This window comes from Diplotaxodon limnothrissa, linkage group LG15 (genome assembly GCF_057381915.1).
Source record: "Diplotaxodon limnothrissa isolate DT_005_m linkage group LG15, D_limnothrissa_male_GT1.1, whole genome shotgun sequence".
Lineage (NCBI taxonomy): Eukaryota > Metazoa > Chordata > Actinopteri > Cichliformes > Cichlidae > Diplotaxodon > Diplotaxodon limnothrissa.
The window spans coordinates 13,023,232-13,036,091 of NC_140610.1; the positions used below are offsets into that span (position 1 = coordinate 13,023,232).

The 12,860-nt window shown below is 39.7% G+C and overlaps 1 protein-coding gene across 1 annotated transcript; it reads left to right on the forward strand.

Annotated features, from left to right (window-relative positions):
- Positions 1-271: 271 nt before the first annotated feature.
- Positions 272-7,431, forward strand: ppil6 (peptidylprolyl isomerase (cyclophilin)-like 6). The gene is made up of 8 exons (XM_085373192.1): positions 272-358; positions 437-532; positions 3,961-4,149; positions 5,498-5,560; positions 5,727-5,874; positions 6,068-6,127; positions 7,063-7,198; positions 7,299-7,431. Exons 1-8 carry the CDS (start codon positions 281-283, stop codon positions 7,429-7,431), a joined length of 903 nt encoding a protein of 300 aa, XP_085229318.1. The 5' UTR covers positions 272-280.
- The last annotated feature ends 5,429 nt before the right edge of the window (positions 7,432-12,860 follow it).

A 12,860-nucleotide genomic window follows, 5' to 3' on the forward strand; every position in this document is an offset into this window, starting at 1 on the left:
ACTAACACTGCCTTGTTTCTGCATTAATTGGCTTTGCTCTGAAAACAAAGTGGATGAGAGCTTTACATTTCATCTACAAGGTGATAGTCGTTATATTTATTAACAGATTAATTTAGCTTTAAATAAACAATAAATTATGAAGGACAAAGTAGCAATGAAGGAAACAGTCCACAGAGTCGGTCGAAACCCGGCGGGCTAAATAAGACGTCATATTAAAGCGCCTTCAAATCCTCGTTGCTATGGATACGAGGCACCGTTTACTGTCGCTCTCTTTTCAACCATGGACTCAAAAATACTCATTGAAATTGTGGGTGTGTTTAAAGACTGCAGTTTCCACGTTGCTAAAAGCATCGCCGAGGTAAACTAACGCTTTCTCTGGTTTAATTTCACCTAACCTTTTGACCTTTCACCCGTATTTGTCCACTCTGCTCAACAGGGACTAAAACTGCAGTTTCCTACGGCGTTTCTGGATCCAGAAATTAGGCCACTTTTTGAATTTGAGTGGCACGGGTATCTCTGCGACAAGAAGAAGGTATGTAACAAAATGTTTTTTGCTTTGTAAAAACTGGTAAAAACTAAAACTTAAACCTGCCCCTTGATAAATACTTTCCCTGATAATAATAATAATGATAATGATAATAAGATGCTAAACCAAACACTGAAATTAATTTTAAAAAATTAAAAAGAAAGTAACACTAGGCGTTCTAGATGCATAATCTTTGAGGTTATATTTGTCTTGAGCAACCAAACATTTCTTGGCTCCTTAAGCCTGATCCTGCCAGAGGTTTCTTCCTGTTACAATGGTGCTTTTCTTTCCCACTGTCGCCAAGTTCTATGTATGTGATCTGAAATGCAAGCAGATGAGGTGCTGTGGCAAAATCCTAAAAGGAGCAGCTGAAAGAAGAATGAGCTCAAAGATCAAATTCTTGGACATTTTTAATAGATTCAACTATTTTTTTCCATCTGTGCATCAAAATTGTTGATTAGTTTCTCTTAATTTCATCTTACTCATAGATAACTCAAAAGTTTGAGATAATAACCTGAAATTATTATCATACACAGCAGGCAGGATTTAACATAAGGTATTTAATGGTGGATTGAAAACAAAAGCCAAACAGAATTTGACAGGGAACACATGATGGAGGGCAACAGACATCAGAACAAGGACAAGGGAAGACTGAAGCAATAAATACACAAAAACACAGACACAGAGAACAATCGGGGAAGTGGAAACAGCTGAGAAATTAGACACGGGGAGCAATGATGATCAGGGTGCATTCCAAAAGCCCTTCCTATCTCTTTTTCCTAACATCATCAAGGTCAAGAAAAGGTGGGGTAGGAGAACTGATAAGAGAAGAGCAGTGCTTTGAGAAAAAGGAAAATTAAAGCAAGATTTACTCATGTCTGCACCATGCAGAGCTGGCTTCTGATGTTACAAAGCTGCTGGAGCTACTCAAGTGGCACAAAGTCCACTTTGTGACTGAAAGTTGTAAACAGGAATATTTTTGCGGCTGGCCTTTATTGTATATGTATGTGTAGAAATTTCACTTTCTGGAGGAGAATATTTAAACAAGTCATGTAAATGTGATCCACAAAATCTGCAGCACACAATATATGGAAAAATTGCACAACATACAACACTTGGGCATGTTGTGGTTTTGATTGTTGTTATAAGTAGGGTTTATTTTTTAGGAAGGAGAGATGTTATCCAAACAAGTGCGTAATCAGTGCTTTGCATTAACGCAAAGCTGTGAGCGCAATGTCAAAGTTCTTTGTCCTTGAACTCTTCACTCAGTCCTCATACTGAGGATTCAATAATAATAACAACAACGCATTGTATTTATGGAGAGCTTTAGAAATACTTAAAGACACTTTACAAGCAATTAAATACAAAAATCACAGTATGGATAAAATAAAGCAGTTAGAAAGAAATCATAGAATTAAAACTCAAAGCATAATAAAATGTGCAATTCACTTGTATTTTTATTTTATTTTTATTCCTATTTATTCTATTTATCCCCTTCGTATATTTTATTTATATCTGTCTCTGTATATATATATATATATATATATATATAATATTCTGTAACTTCTGTCGGTGCTGTGCTTTTTGGAAATCGAATTTCCCAGAGGAACCCACCCGAGGGATTAATAAAGTTCTAGCTTATCTTATCTTAAAATTAAAATGAAACAGAATAGCTAAGCTTCAAAAGATGTGTTTTAAGGCTGGCTTTAGAGATAGGGAACGACTCAATGTTGTGAATGTGGTGCGGGAGAGAGCTCCAAGGACAAGGGGCCACTTGGCGGAAAGCTCTAATGCCCAGAGTGGTCGGGCGAGGAGTAACTCCAAGTGTGAATGAGTGGCAATGTGCAGAAGGTCAGAGAGAGATGGAGGTCCGAGGTTATGGAGAAACTTGTGATCTTATGTTAAATAATGTTTTGTGTTCTTTTGCACGTTGTACAAGTCAGCTGTTCCATATAAACATATTAGAGGATTATATGGTGGAATAGTTTCTCTTCTAAAATTCCCTCTATTAATCACTTATCCCAACTGACCTGAAGTGAAAATTAATTTTGGATAATCATGAAGCCTACAATGCAATAACACACCTTGCTAACATATGCAGAACCTTAAACATTCGTAATCTTAAGCCATTCATATGAAAGCCAAAAGACATTACTATAGTTGCACTAGGTCCTCATTTACATCAAGTGTAAATACCTTGGCTGCAATACATCATGTCAGGTTTCACTCTCTGGTAGACAAAGTTTGACACATAAACGTTATCTACTATCAAAAATAAAAGAGTAAATAACATACACAAGTCAAGATTAACCCTGTGACAGACTGGCGACCTGTCCAGGGTGTACCCTGCCTCTCGCCCTATGACAGCTGGATTAGGCTCCAGTGACCCTGAAAAGAATAAGCAGAAGGGAATGGATGGATGAATGGATGAAATCAGGATTAAGACATGACGCAGCAATAAAGAAACATGGAGACACGACAAACTGGGGAGACAGAATTGGATCACAAAAGATGATAACTAAAGATTATGTGACTGAATGAGGAACACAGACTGGAAACACAGGGGAGCAAGCACTGAAAGGACAAAGGACATCAAATTACAAAATCAAAAAAACATGAGCTCGCAGAAAACTCAAAACATCCCAAAACTCAAAAAAACTGAAATACCCAGGACCATGAAACATTATTTCAGTATTATTGTTGTTATCAGGAAAATACGAGAGAGAGACAGAGAGAGAGAGAGCACTATCACAATATTATATATAATATTAACAGAAATCCGCTCTTTCTAAAAAAGGTCATTTGAATATGTTACTTGGGGTCATACCTGAGGAAAAACACATGACCTATTTTAGACTGCTTTTAAGGATATTTGTGTCTTATAAATGTGAAGCTGCATATAAAATATCAGTCTAATCCTGCCTGGAAAACTGTGTTTTTACAGGTCTCCATATCTGCTGTCGGACATCTCGACCGGACATCCAAATACTTGAAGCATCATCACTATTTTCTAATTTGAGCTCAGTATAGGCATAGTACCAGGTGCTAAGCCTCTTACAGTCTGAAGAAGGATGATAATATTTAGTAAGGGGTTAACTCAACCCGACTGCTGTCAGATAGAAATATATTGTATGGACAAATGTGACACTGACATAATTAATTAATGTGGAAAAGTTATTTGTAAATGTAGCGGAAGTTAAAATGCAGCCTTTCCTTTGAAATATAGAATTTTAGTTGTTGTTTGATGGCATCATCTGAAATGAGTGATGGTGTTATAAATAGTGGAGGTGAACGTGTGGACGACAGCAGGTTTCTGGGGGTTCTTGATGCTCTAAACCTACACAGTAAAATACTGCTGTGATTTATGACATTACAGCTATTCTGGAACGCTGAATCACAGCACGCTCATTGTTGTTCCAAACTTGTGATTCAAGGAGCTGCGTGGTGAAGTGTGGCAGTACTCCAGTAGCCTGATGTGCTTTCTGAACGGCCGTCTCCTCGGTGATGAAAAGGATCTCGCCAGCTGGGCCAAGAATCAGTGGGGTTTCACTTTCACCCAGCCGCAAGTTTTCTACACGACTCTTGCTGAGGAGTACTACATCGAACACCTCCAGAAAACTGGGGCAAGTCACGCAAACACTGTCACTTAAATATCCATTATAGGTAAAAATATGTTGACCAGAGAAGTCAAATTCATTTTCCATCCATCCATTCGCTACCGCTTATCCTTTTCAGGGTCGCGGGGGGTGCTGGAGCCAATCCCAGCTGTCATAGGGCGAGAGGCGGGGTACACCCTGGACAGGTCGCCAGTCTGTCACAGGGCTAACACACAAGGACAGACAACCATTCACACTCACATTCACACCTAGTGGCAATTTGGATTATCCAATTAACCTATCCCCACAAACTGCATGTCTTTGGACAGTGGGAGGAAGCCGGAGTACCCGGAGGGAACCCACGCAGACATGGGGAGAACATGCAAACTCCACACAGAAAGACCCCGGCCTGATGTTGGAATTGAACCCAGGACCTTCTTGCTGTGCGGCAACAGTGCTAACCACCGTGCCGCCCTCAAATTCAAATTCATTTTACCATATTTAAATATTCTATTAAACATTAAAATATTAAAATATTTTTATTATTTTACAGAACCTCTGTAAAAATTCTGTAAAATAAATTTTTTTCTGCTAAAAACAGAAATTTCTCTTGTACATAGTTGAAAAGCTGAATTTTAGTGTCATTTATTTCATTTCGTGTTCTATGTTCATGGGAGAGGTATTTATCAGTAGGAAAAGCTGTAAAAAATACAAAAATACAGAATTTACACCCTCCTTCATGTTTCCTAAGCTCTCCAGTGTGCCAGATTGGAGTCTTTGCCAGGCCATTTCTGGCCCCCAGGCCTTGTGTTTGACAGCCCTGATATAGACAGTTTATTTACATTCTGTATTTGGAATCAAAGAGCAAATCAGCACCGTATATTTAGTTGTTATTTCATTAGTAAAAAAAAAAGTGGCTTATTAAGTGTATCTTTCTGATGACTGTTTAAAGTCGTGAATATGATTTGAAAACCAATTCATGTAAGATTCTTTCGAAAAATGTTGGGATGCAGCACATTTTATACCTAATCAAAATAACCAAAGGGAGCACACACTCAATATTAAAACTTTATTGTTGAAAAATGTATTTGATGACAACATCATGTTTGGGGGGGAAAATTGCTCGAGGTGTATAAATAGTCTCGTATTCTTCTTTCAGTGTTCTAAGCTTATGTCTTTCTTTTTCACTGTTTCTTTCCTTGGGTCTCTTGAGTTTAGTCAGCTACTTTAACCTGCTTGGATTACACGCTTTATCTCTGGCAGTACTGCTCATGTCTGGTGTAACTCCATGCCTTTCCAGATATTTTGCATTGTGCATTTGAGTCCACCTCTCACTATATAAAATATTCAACATGCCTATGCTCTTTCACTGTAGCATCAGTTTGTCTTCATGGATGTTGAGATTGCGGGAGAAGCTGCGGGGAGGTTAATGTTTGAGGTGAGCCAACTTTGACACATAAGGCATAGGATCCAAACTCATTTGCATCCTGCTACTTTTCAAATGATCTTTTAAAACAGTCAGTCTAAACATTGAACTCCCGGATAAGAAAATATTTGATCATTACAGATGTGATCAGATATCATGTTTCCTCTGCTCTGCTCAGCTCTTCTCAGATATTTGTCCAAAGACATCCAAGAACTTTGAGGGTCTGTGCACAGGAGAGCAAGGACTGTCACAGAGTGGCTTCCCACTCTGCTATAAAGGCTCTCTGTTTCATCGGATTGTGCCCAATGGATGGGTGCAGGGTGGAGGTACACATGTATAAAAACATCAATATAATGTGACATCATACTTAAATATAGATACAGAAAATTTCACGATCTGTGATATATTAAACACTCTCATAAATATGTTGATAAATTGTTTAGATAGTTTTAATGGATTCATTAAATGTATTCATTAAAGTCAGCAGTACAGTTGTGGCTGTACCTATAAATTTCGCAGATATTTCTCCAGAGAGGAAAGGAAATGGAGGCGAGTCAATCTACGGGCTAATGTTTGAAGGTATGCTCTACAGCGTTATGTTTAGAACATACTATATAACTACACTATTGGACTATGATGTCCATAGACAACATTGTGATATGTAGGGAGAGTAGGGAGTGAGTGGAAGAGAGACTGGAGAGGTGGAGGTACGCACTGCACAAACTAGGAATGAAAGTCTGTAGAAGCGAGACAGAACATGTGTGTTAATGAGAGAGAAATGGGTGGAAAATGGATATGTAAGGAGCAGAGGTAGTGAAGGTGAATAGGTTTAATTGCCTGGGGTTAACCATTCAAAGCAACAAGAGAGGTGAAGAAGACAGTGCTGGCAGGGTAGAGTGGGTGGAGACGAATGTCGGGGGTGTTTGTGACAGAAGGAGAGCAGCGAGAGTGAAAGAGAATGTGTAGGAGATGGTAGTGAGAGCTGCTATGATGCATTGTTTGGAGACAATGCCACTAACAGACAAGAGGCCGAGCAGGAGGTGGCAGAGTTGAAGATATTAAAATTTGCACTAGGAGTGACCAGAAGGGAGATGATTAAAAATGAGTATATTAGAGGGAGAGCTCAGGTTGAACAGTTTGGAGACAAAGTTAGAGAGGCAAGGCTGAGATGGTTTGGACTTGTGCAGAGAAGGGATAGTGGATATACTGGACAAAGAATGTTGAATATGGAGCTGCCAGGCAGGAGGAAAAGAGGAGGAGGTTCATGGACGACAGAAGATATTAAACAAAAAGCTAAAGTTCTATATTTCAAAGGGATGGCTGCACTTTAACATCTACTATATTTACAAATAACTTTCCACATGAATGGTGTCAGATATTTAGGCGATAGCGTGTGATCCACTGAAGTGATCCTTAAAGAAAAAGAAGAAGAAAAAGAAGAAGCCATCATTGATTTACTTGTGCTTCCTCTATAAATGTTCACCTGAACTTGCACGTGCCTGCCCCTCTTTTAGATGAGAATTTTGTCATTTCACACACTAAGCGCGGCATCCTGGGAATGGCTAATAAAGGTGCCCACAGCAATGGATCCCAGTTCTACATCACCCTACAGCCAACGCCATGGATGGATAAGACCTATGTTGCCTTTGGGTTGGTGTATCTGATTTTAGCTGAAAGACATCTTTTTAATTCCCACAGCTCTCACGTAGCTTCAAAAGGGAAGTTAAATCTCTTTTCTTCTCTTTTGCAGTCAAGTCGTTGAGGGTCTCGATGTCCTGAGGAGGTTAGAAGAAGCTTCAACTTGCAATGAAAGACCCAAGTATGAGTGTAGAATTACAGCCTGTGGAGTGCTTAAACCAGAGCTCATAAGCTTTAATCATTGATAAATTTTTAAGCATTTTTTCCTCAGTTTTTGAATCAGTAAAATAAACGTGGTATGCATGTTTTCTTTTCCTTTTTTGTTAAATAAAAGCTTCACATTTGCATTTAGATTTTTTTTTTAAACTGCATTTTTAAGTCAATAAGCTGTTTCATTCTTTTTGATGAATTAGACACCATCCGCTATGTGCACGTTTGACAGATGTAAAGTTGATAAACTTGTTATGGGGCTTTTATTGTAATATTTATTCGTCTTCTTAGTTCATCTTCTATACAAGTAAAACCTGTGAAATTTGCTTTTTTATTGATGTGTACAGAAACTTTTACTGTGAGAGGGATCTTCACTAAAAACCCAAATACGTCTACTGGACAGAGAGAGCAGCAGTAATAAGCTGACAGTTTCAACAGTTATTGGGGTTGTAAAAGGCAATTCACAGGTTATCGCGTAATGGCATAAAAACAAATGAGCTTTTACTTATGCTTAAAGGAAGTTGGGAAAATGGCATACAATTAAAGTATGAGAAGTACAGTTTATCTATTCTTCTCAATAGCCATCCTCTTCATCACTTTCTACAAGGACTGACAGAGGATGGCTTTTCTTCCTCATACCACGAGCACTGCATTTTTACCTTTGGAGATCCTTTTTGTATTATATTGAGCTTTTAACATGGCAACATTTTTTAAGATTCTATTGGCCTCCTTTATTTCATTTAATTTCTTTCTGATTAATTTTAATTAGATGCTTTTTGTAAATCCTAACTTTTGGCATAAATTGAAGTGATCCTGGGTCATTGACCGAGCATTTTCTGTTTTTTGGAGTCTTAAGTTAATTTGATCTTTAACTATGTTCAGTTTGATACTTAGTTTAGCTTTTTGTTCTAGTTACTGTTATGGTACTGCTTTCACTTTACCCTACTACCCCTTTGTTCCTCATGGATAGTCTAGTCTCCCTCAGTGAATCCCTGTTTCATTACTTTCTGTGTTATTTTGTTAGTTGTGTCCTTTAGTTTACATCTCCATGTCTCGTTATTAGATTTAGGTCACTCCTCTGTAATTCCAAAAGTGTCTCCACTCTGCCCTCATAACCTCTTGAGTGTTTATACCCTCAGTTTGTTTTGTCATACTGTGGTTAGTGTTGTTACTGCTGTTTCTTGATATCTTCCCAGGCTTTTTTCTCTGTTCCAGTGAACTTTGTTTTTATCTGTTTTTTGGATTGTTCCATTTGCACCTCCAACAGAGGTTCTTTATTTTGATCATTGCTTGCTTTTGGGGTCCTCATACAGCATTACCTACTGATGACTAGGGATGGGTATTGATAAGATTTTCACGATTCCGATTCCATTTTCGATTCTGTTTAACGATTCGATTCTTTATCTATTCTCTTATCAATTCTTTTTAAAAAAGGAGAACACTAAGGTCGATTAGCTTAGAACTTTGTTTTATATCTTCTCTTTGAACAAGATAGAAATTTAGGAGTAACATGGCCTTACAAACCCAACAGTGAGATCTTAAGAGATCCACAGCCTACGGCTCTTCAATGGGGTGTCACCGGGTCCCCAGGAAAAAAAATTGTAAATGTAAAATAATAAAATAAATATTCTTCTGTAGCAATAACAAAGTATAACATAAATTATTCTGTAGCAATTACACAAGAATATCCAGTAATGTCCCTGCCTACAATTAAACACATTCACTTACCTAAAATTGGGGGCATCTGCTGTGGCAAATGGGTCAAGCCTTTTACCACAAACTTAGTCACTGCTCGGTGACATTCGTCTATCCTGGCCTGAAAGGAGACGCTACCGGTAGACTGCAGCGAGAACTGCCAGCATCTGAGCCAGACTGGCAGGTTTTGTAATAAGGCAGATCGCGCTAACATAATATGCACTGTTAGTTGATGATTTACCTGCCGCATTAACGGGAGAGGACGTGCAAACGTTACCGCTGCTGCTGGGTTGAGATTCACGAGTCCGGAGTGGAATTAAAAACATGACATTCATTTAAGGTCATCACGTGTTTTGTGAACAAATGCTTTTGCATATTCGTAGTGTTTCCTCCCTTAAATTAAGTATCTACTTTGCAAGTATTGCAAGTTGCCATCCGTTCTCGTAAACTTTTGAGCGTTTGAGCCGCTTACGCGCCGTGTTTCCTGCAGGTAAATGACGCTCCGCAACGTGGTGACGTCATTCGGGGCGACTGGAATCGATAAGGGAATCGTTTGCAAAAATGGCAAACAATTCCAAGGAATTGAAACAGTGGGAATCGGTTCTCAACAAGAACCGGTTTTCGATACCCATCCCTACTGATGACATGGTATATCTTGACTCATTTCACTGTTTTGCTGATGATTTGCAGATTTATCTACCTTTAAAAGCAGGGTCAGACCATCCTCAGCTCCTATTACGCTGCCTTGATGACGTCAAACAGTGGTTGTCATTAAATTATTTAAAGCTAAATGAAAATAAAACTGAAGTTGTCATTTTTGGCAACTTTAATCACATCGATAGCACTCTGGGCCCCCTTTCCTCCTATTGTAAAACACATGTAAAAAACCTCAGTGTCTACATTGATGGTCCTTTTAAATTGAATAAGCAGGTGAGTGCAGTAGTTCAGTCCTGCTTCTTTCAGTTAAGACAGCTAGCCAAGGTAAAGCCATACCTCCCGGCTAACGTCTTTGAACGTGTTATTCACCTTTTCCTTACTTGCAGATTGGATTACTACAATTCATTGTATTATGGTCTAGACCAGGCCACCATCCATCGTCTTCAGATGGTCCAAAATGCAGCTGCTCGCCTGCTAACTGGTACCAAACGGAGAGAGCATATAACCCCAGTTTTAGCTTCTTTACACTGGCTTCCTGTCTCCTACTGGATCCAATTTAAACTTTTCCTTTTTGTTTTTAAGTCACTTAATGCCCGAGCTCCTCCTTACCTGTCTGAGCTCCTCTCTGCTTATGCTCCAGGAAAAACCATGAGGTCTAGCTCAAAATTAATGCTGTCCATCCCACAGACTTACCTCAAATCTCATGGTGATAGAGCCTTCTCTGTGGCAGGTCCCAGATTTTGGAATAGTTTCCCCCTAAATATTAGATCTGCACAAACACTTGAGCAATTTAAATCACTACTAAAGACACATTTTTATGCCCTGGCTTTTAACACACCATGACCCAAGCATTCTGGTCGTATTTTAAATAGTTTTAGTTATTGTTTTAATTCTTTTATTGTCCTATTATTGTTTTATATAGTTATTATTGTATTACATTGTTGCTTTTTAATGCCATTTTTATATTGTTAAGCACTTTGTGCAGCATCGGCTGTTTGAAATGTGCTATATAAATAAACTTGACCTTGACCTCTGAGCATGAAGTAAGGAGAGCCTTCAAGAGAGTGAACACCAGGAAAGCAGCAGGACCAGACGGCATCCCAGGTCGTATCCTAAGAGACTGCGCATACCAGCTAGCTCCTGTGTTCACTGAGATATTCAACATCTCTTTATCTCAGTCGGTGATCCCCAAATGCTTCAAAGAGTCCATCATTGTTCCTGTCCCGAAGAAACCCCACCCTGCTTCTCTCAATGACTATCGCCCTGTAGCCCTCACCTCAGTAGTGATGAAGTGCTTTGAACGCCTGGTCAGAGACTTCATCATTTCTTCACTACCAGACACACTGGACCCACTACAGTTCGCTTACCGTCCAAATCGTTCCACAGACGATGCCATCTCTCATCTCCTCCACACATCACTCACTCACTTGGACACTAGAAGGGGGAATTATGTTAAAATGCTCTTCATAGACTACAGCTCTGCATTTAACACCATAATTCCCTCCACACTCACCACCAAGCTGGAGCATCTGGGACTCAGCTCATCTATGTGTCAGTGGATCTCCAACTTCCTAACTGGCAGACCACAGGCAGTAAGGATGGGCGGACATGTCTCAGCCTCCACCACTCTCAGCACTGGAGCCCCCCAGGGGTGTGTTCTGAGCCCCCTGCTGTACTCTTTGTACACATATGACTGTGTGGCCACTACCAGCTCCACCACCATCATCAAGTTTGCTGACGACACCGTCGTGGTGGGCCTGATCTCTGATAACAACGAGACGGCCTACGTGAAGGAGATTAGGAATCTGGAGAACTGGTGCCAGAGGAACAACCTCCTTCTAAACGTCAGTAAGACAAAGGAGCTGATAGTGGACTTCAGCACTAAGCAGGAGAGGAACTACCAGACCCCCGTCATCAACGAGTGCCCAGTGGAGAGAGTGGACAGCTTCAAATACCTCGGAGTTCACATCACGCAGGACCTGTCATGGTCCTGTCACATCAACACCGTGGTGAAAAAGGCCCGACAGCGTCTCTACCACCTCAGACGCTTGAGAGACTTCCAACTGCCCTCCAAGGTGCTCAGGAACTTTTACTCGTGCACCATAGAGAGCATCCTGGCGGGAAACATCTTAACCTGGTTCGGGAACAGCACCATGCAGGACAGACGAGCTCTACAGAGGGTTGTGCGGTCAGCTGAGCGCACCATCCGCTCCGAGCTCCCTGACCTGCACTCAATCTACAGCAGGCGGTGCTGGACCAAGGCCAGGAAGATCGTGAAGGACCTCAGCCATCCCAACAACAGACTGTTCTCTCTGTTGAGGTCAGGAAAGCGATTCCGCTCCCTGAAGACCAACACAGAGAGACTGAGGAGGAGCTTCTTCCCGCAGGCGATACGGTCTCTCAATCACACCACCACACAGTACTGACCCACACATATGGTTCTTACACACACACTGGACTTTCTGGACTTTGTTTTTGCACAACACTGGTCACTATATTCTTCATTTCCGGTTAATACTTGTACAGCTGCTGTTATTGTATATATATTTATTTATATTTAGATTTCTTCATACATTCTTATATAGTTCTATATTGTGTATTGTGTATTTTGTTGTACAGTTATTTTATTTTCAACTTTAATTTATATATTTTATCTTATTCTTCCCAGTTAAATTTACCCTTCATTCTAATTTGTGTTGTACAGTTATTTCATTTTTAACCTTAATTTATATTTTATTCCTTCCTAGTTAAATTTACCCTTTTTAATTTTTCATATTTATTTCCTATCTTATTCATAGCCTTTCCTTTTTTGTTTTCTTTAGGTCACGAGCAGTTGTCCAAGCATTTCACTACATATCGTACTGTGTATGACTGTGTACGTGACAAATAAAATTTGAATTTGAATTTGAATTTGAATTTGACCTTGACCTCCCATTGCCAAACCTTTGCCCTGCATACTTTATGTGTGTTTAGGTAAGATATATAAAAATGTCTGACCACACTGACAATGTTTACCCCACATTTGGTTGTTGACATCTGGTCAGCATATCCGCAATGAATATGGGCATTGTATTCTTGGTAGAGACCCGCATCATCAGGATGGAAATGCTTG

What these genes read in the sequence shown, in the direction of transcription:
- ppil6 (XM_085373192.1), top strand. Translation starts at nt 281, where the DNA reads ATGGACTCAAAAATACTCATTGAAATTGTGGGTGTGTTTAAAGACTGC. An exon ending in TTGCTAAAAGCATCGCCGAG is followed by an intron (nt 359 to 436) that starts GTAAACTAACGC and finishes TCTGCTCAACAG; the next exon opens with GGACTAAAACTGCAGTTTCC. An exon ending in CTACGGGCTAATGTTTGAAG is followed by an intron (nt 6,128 to 7,062) that starts GTATGCTCTACA and finishes CCCCTCTTTTAG; the next exon opens with ATGAGAATTTTGTCATTTCA.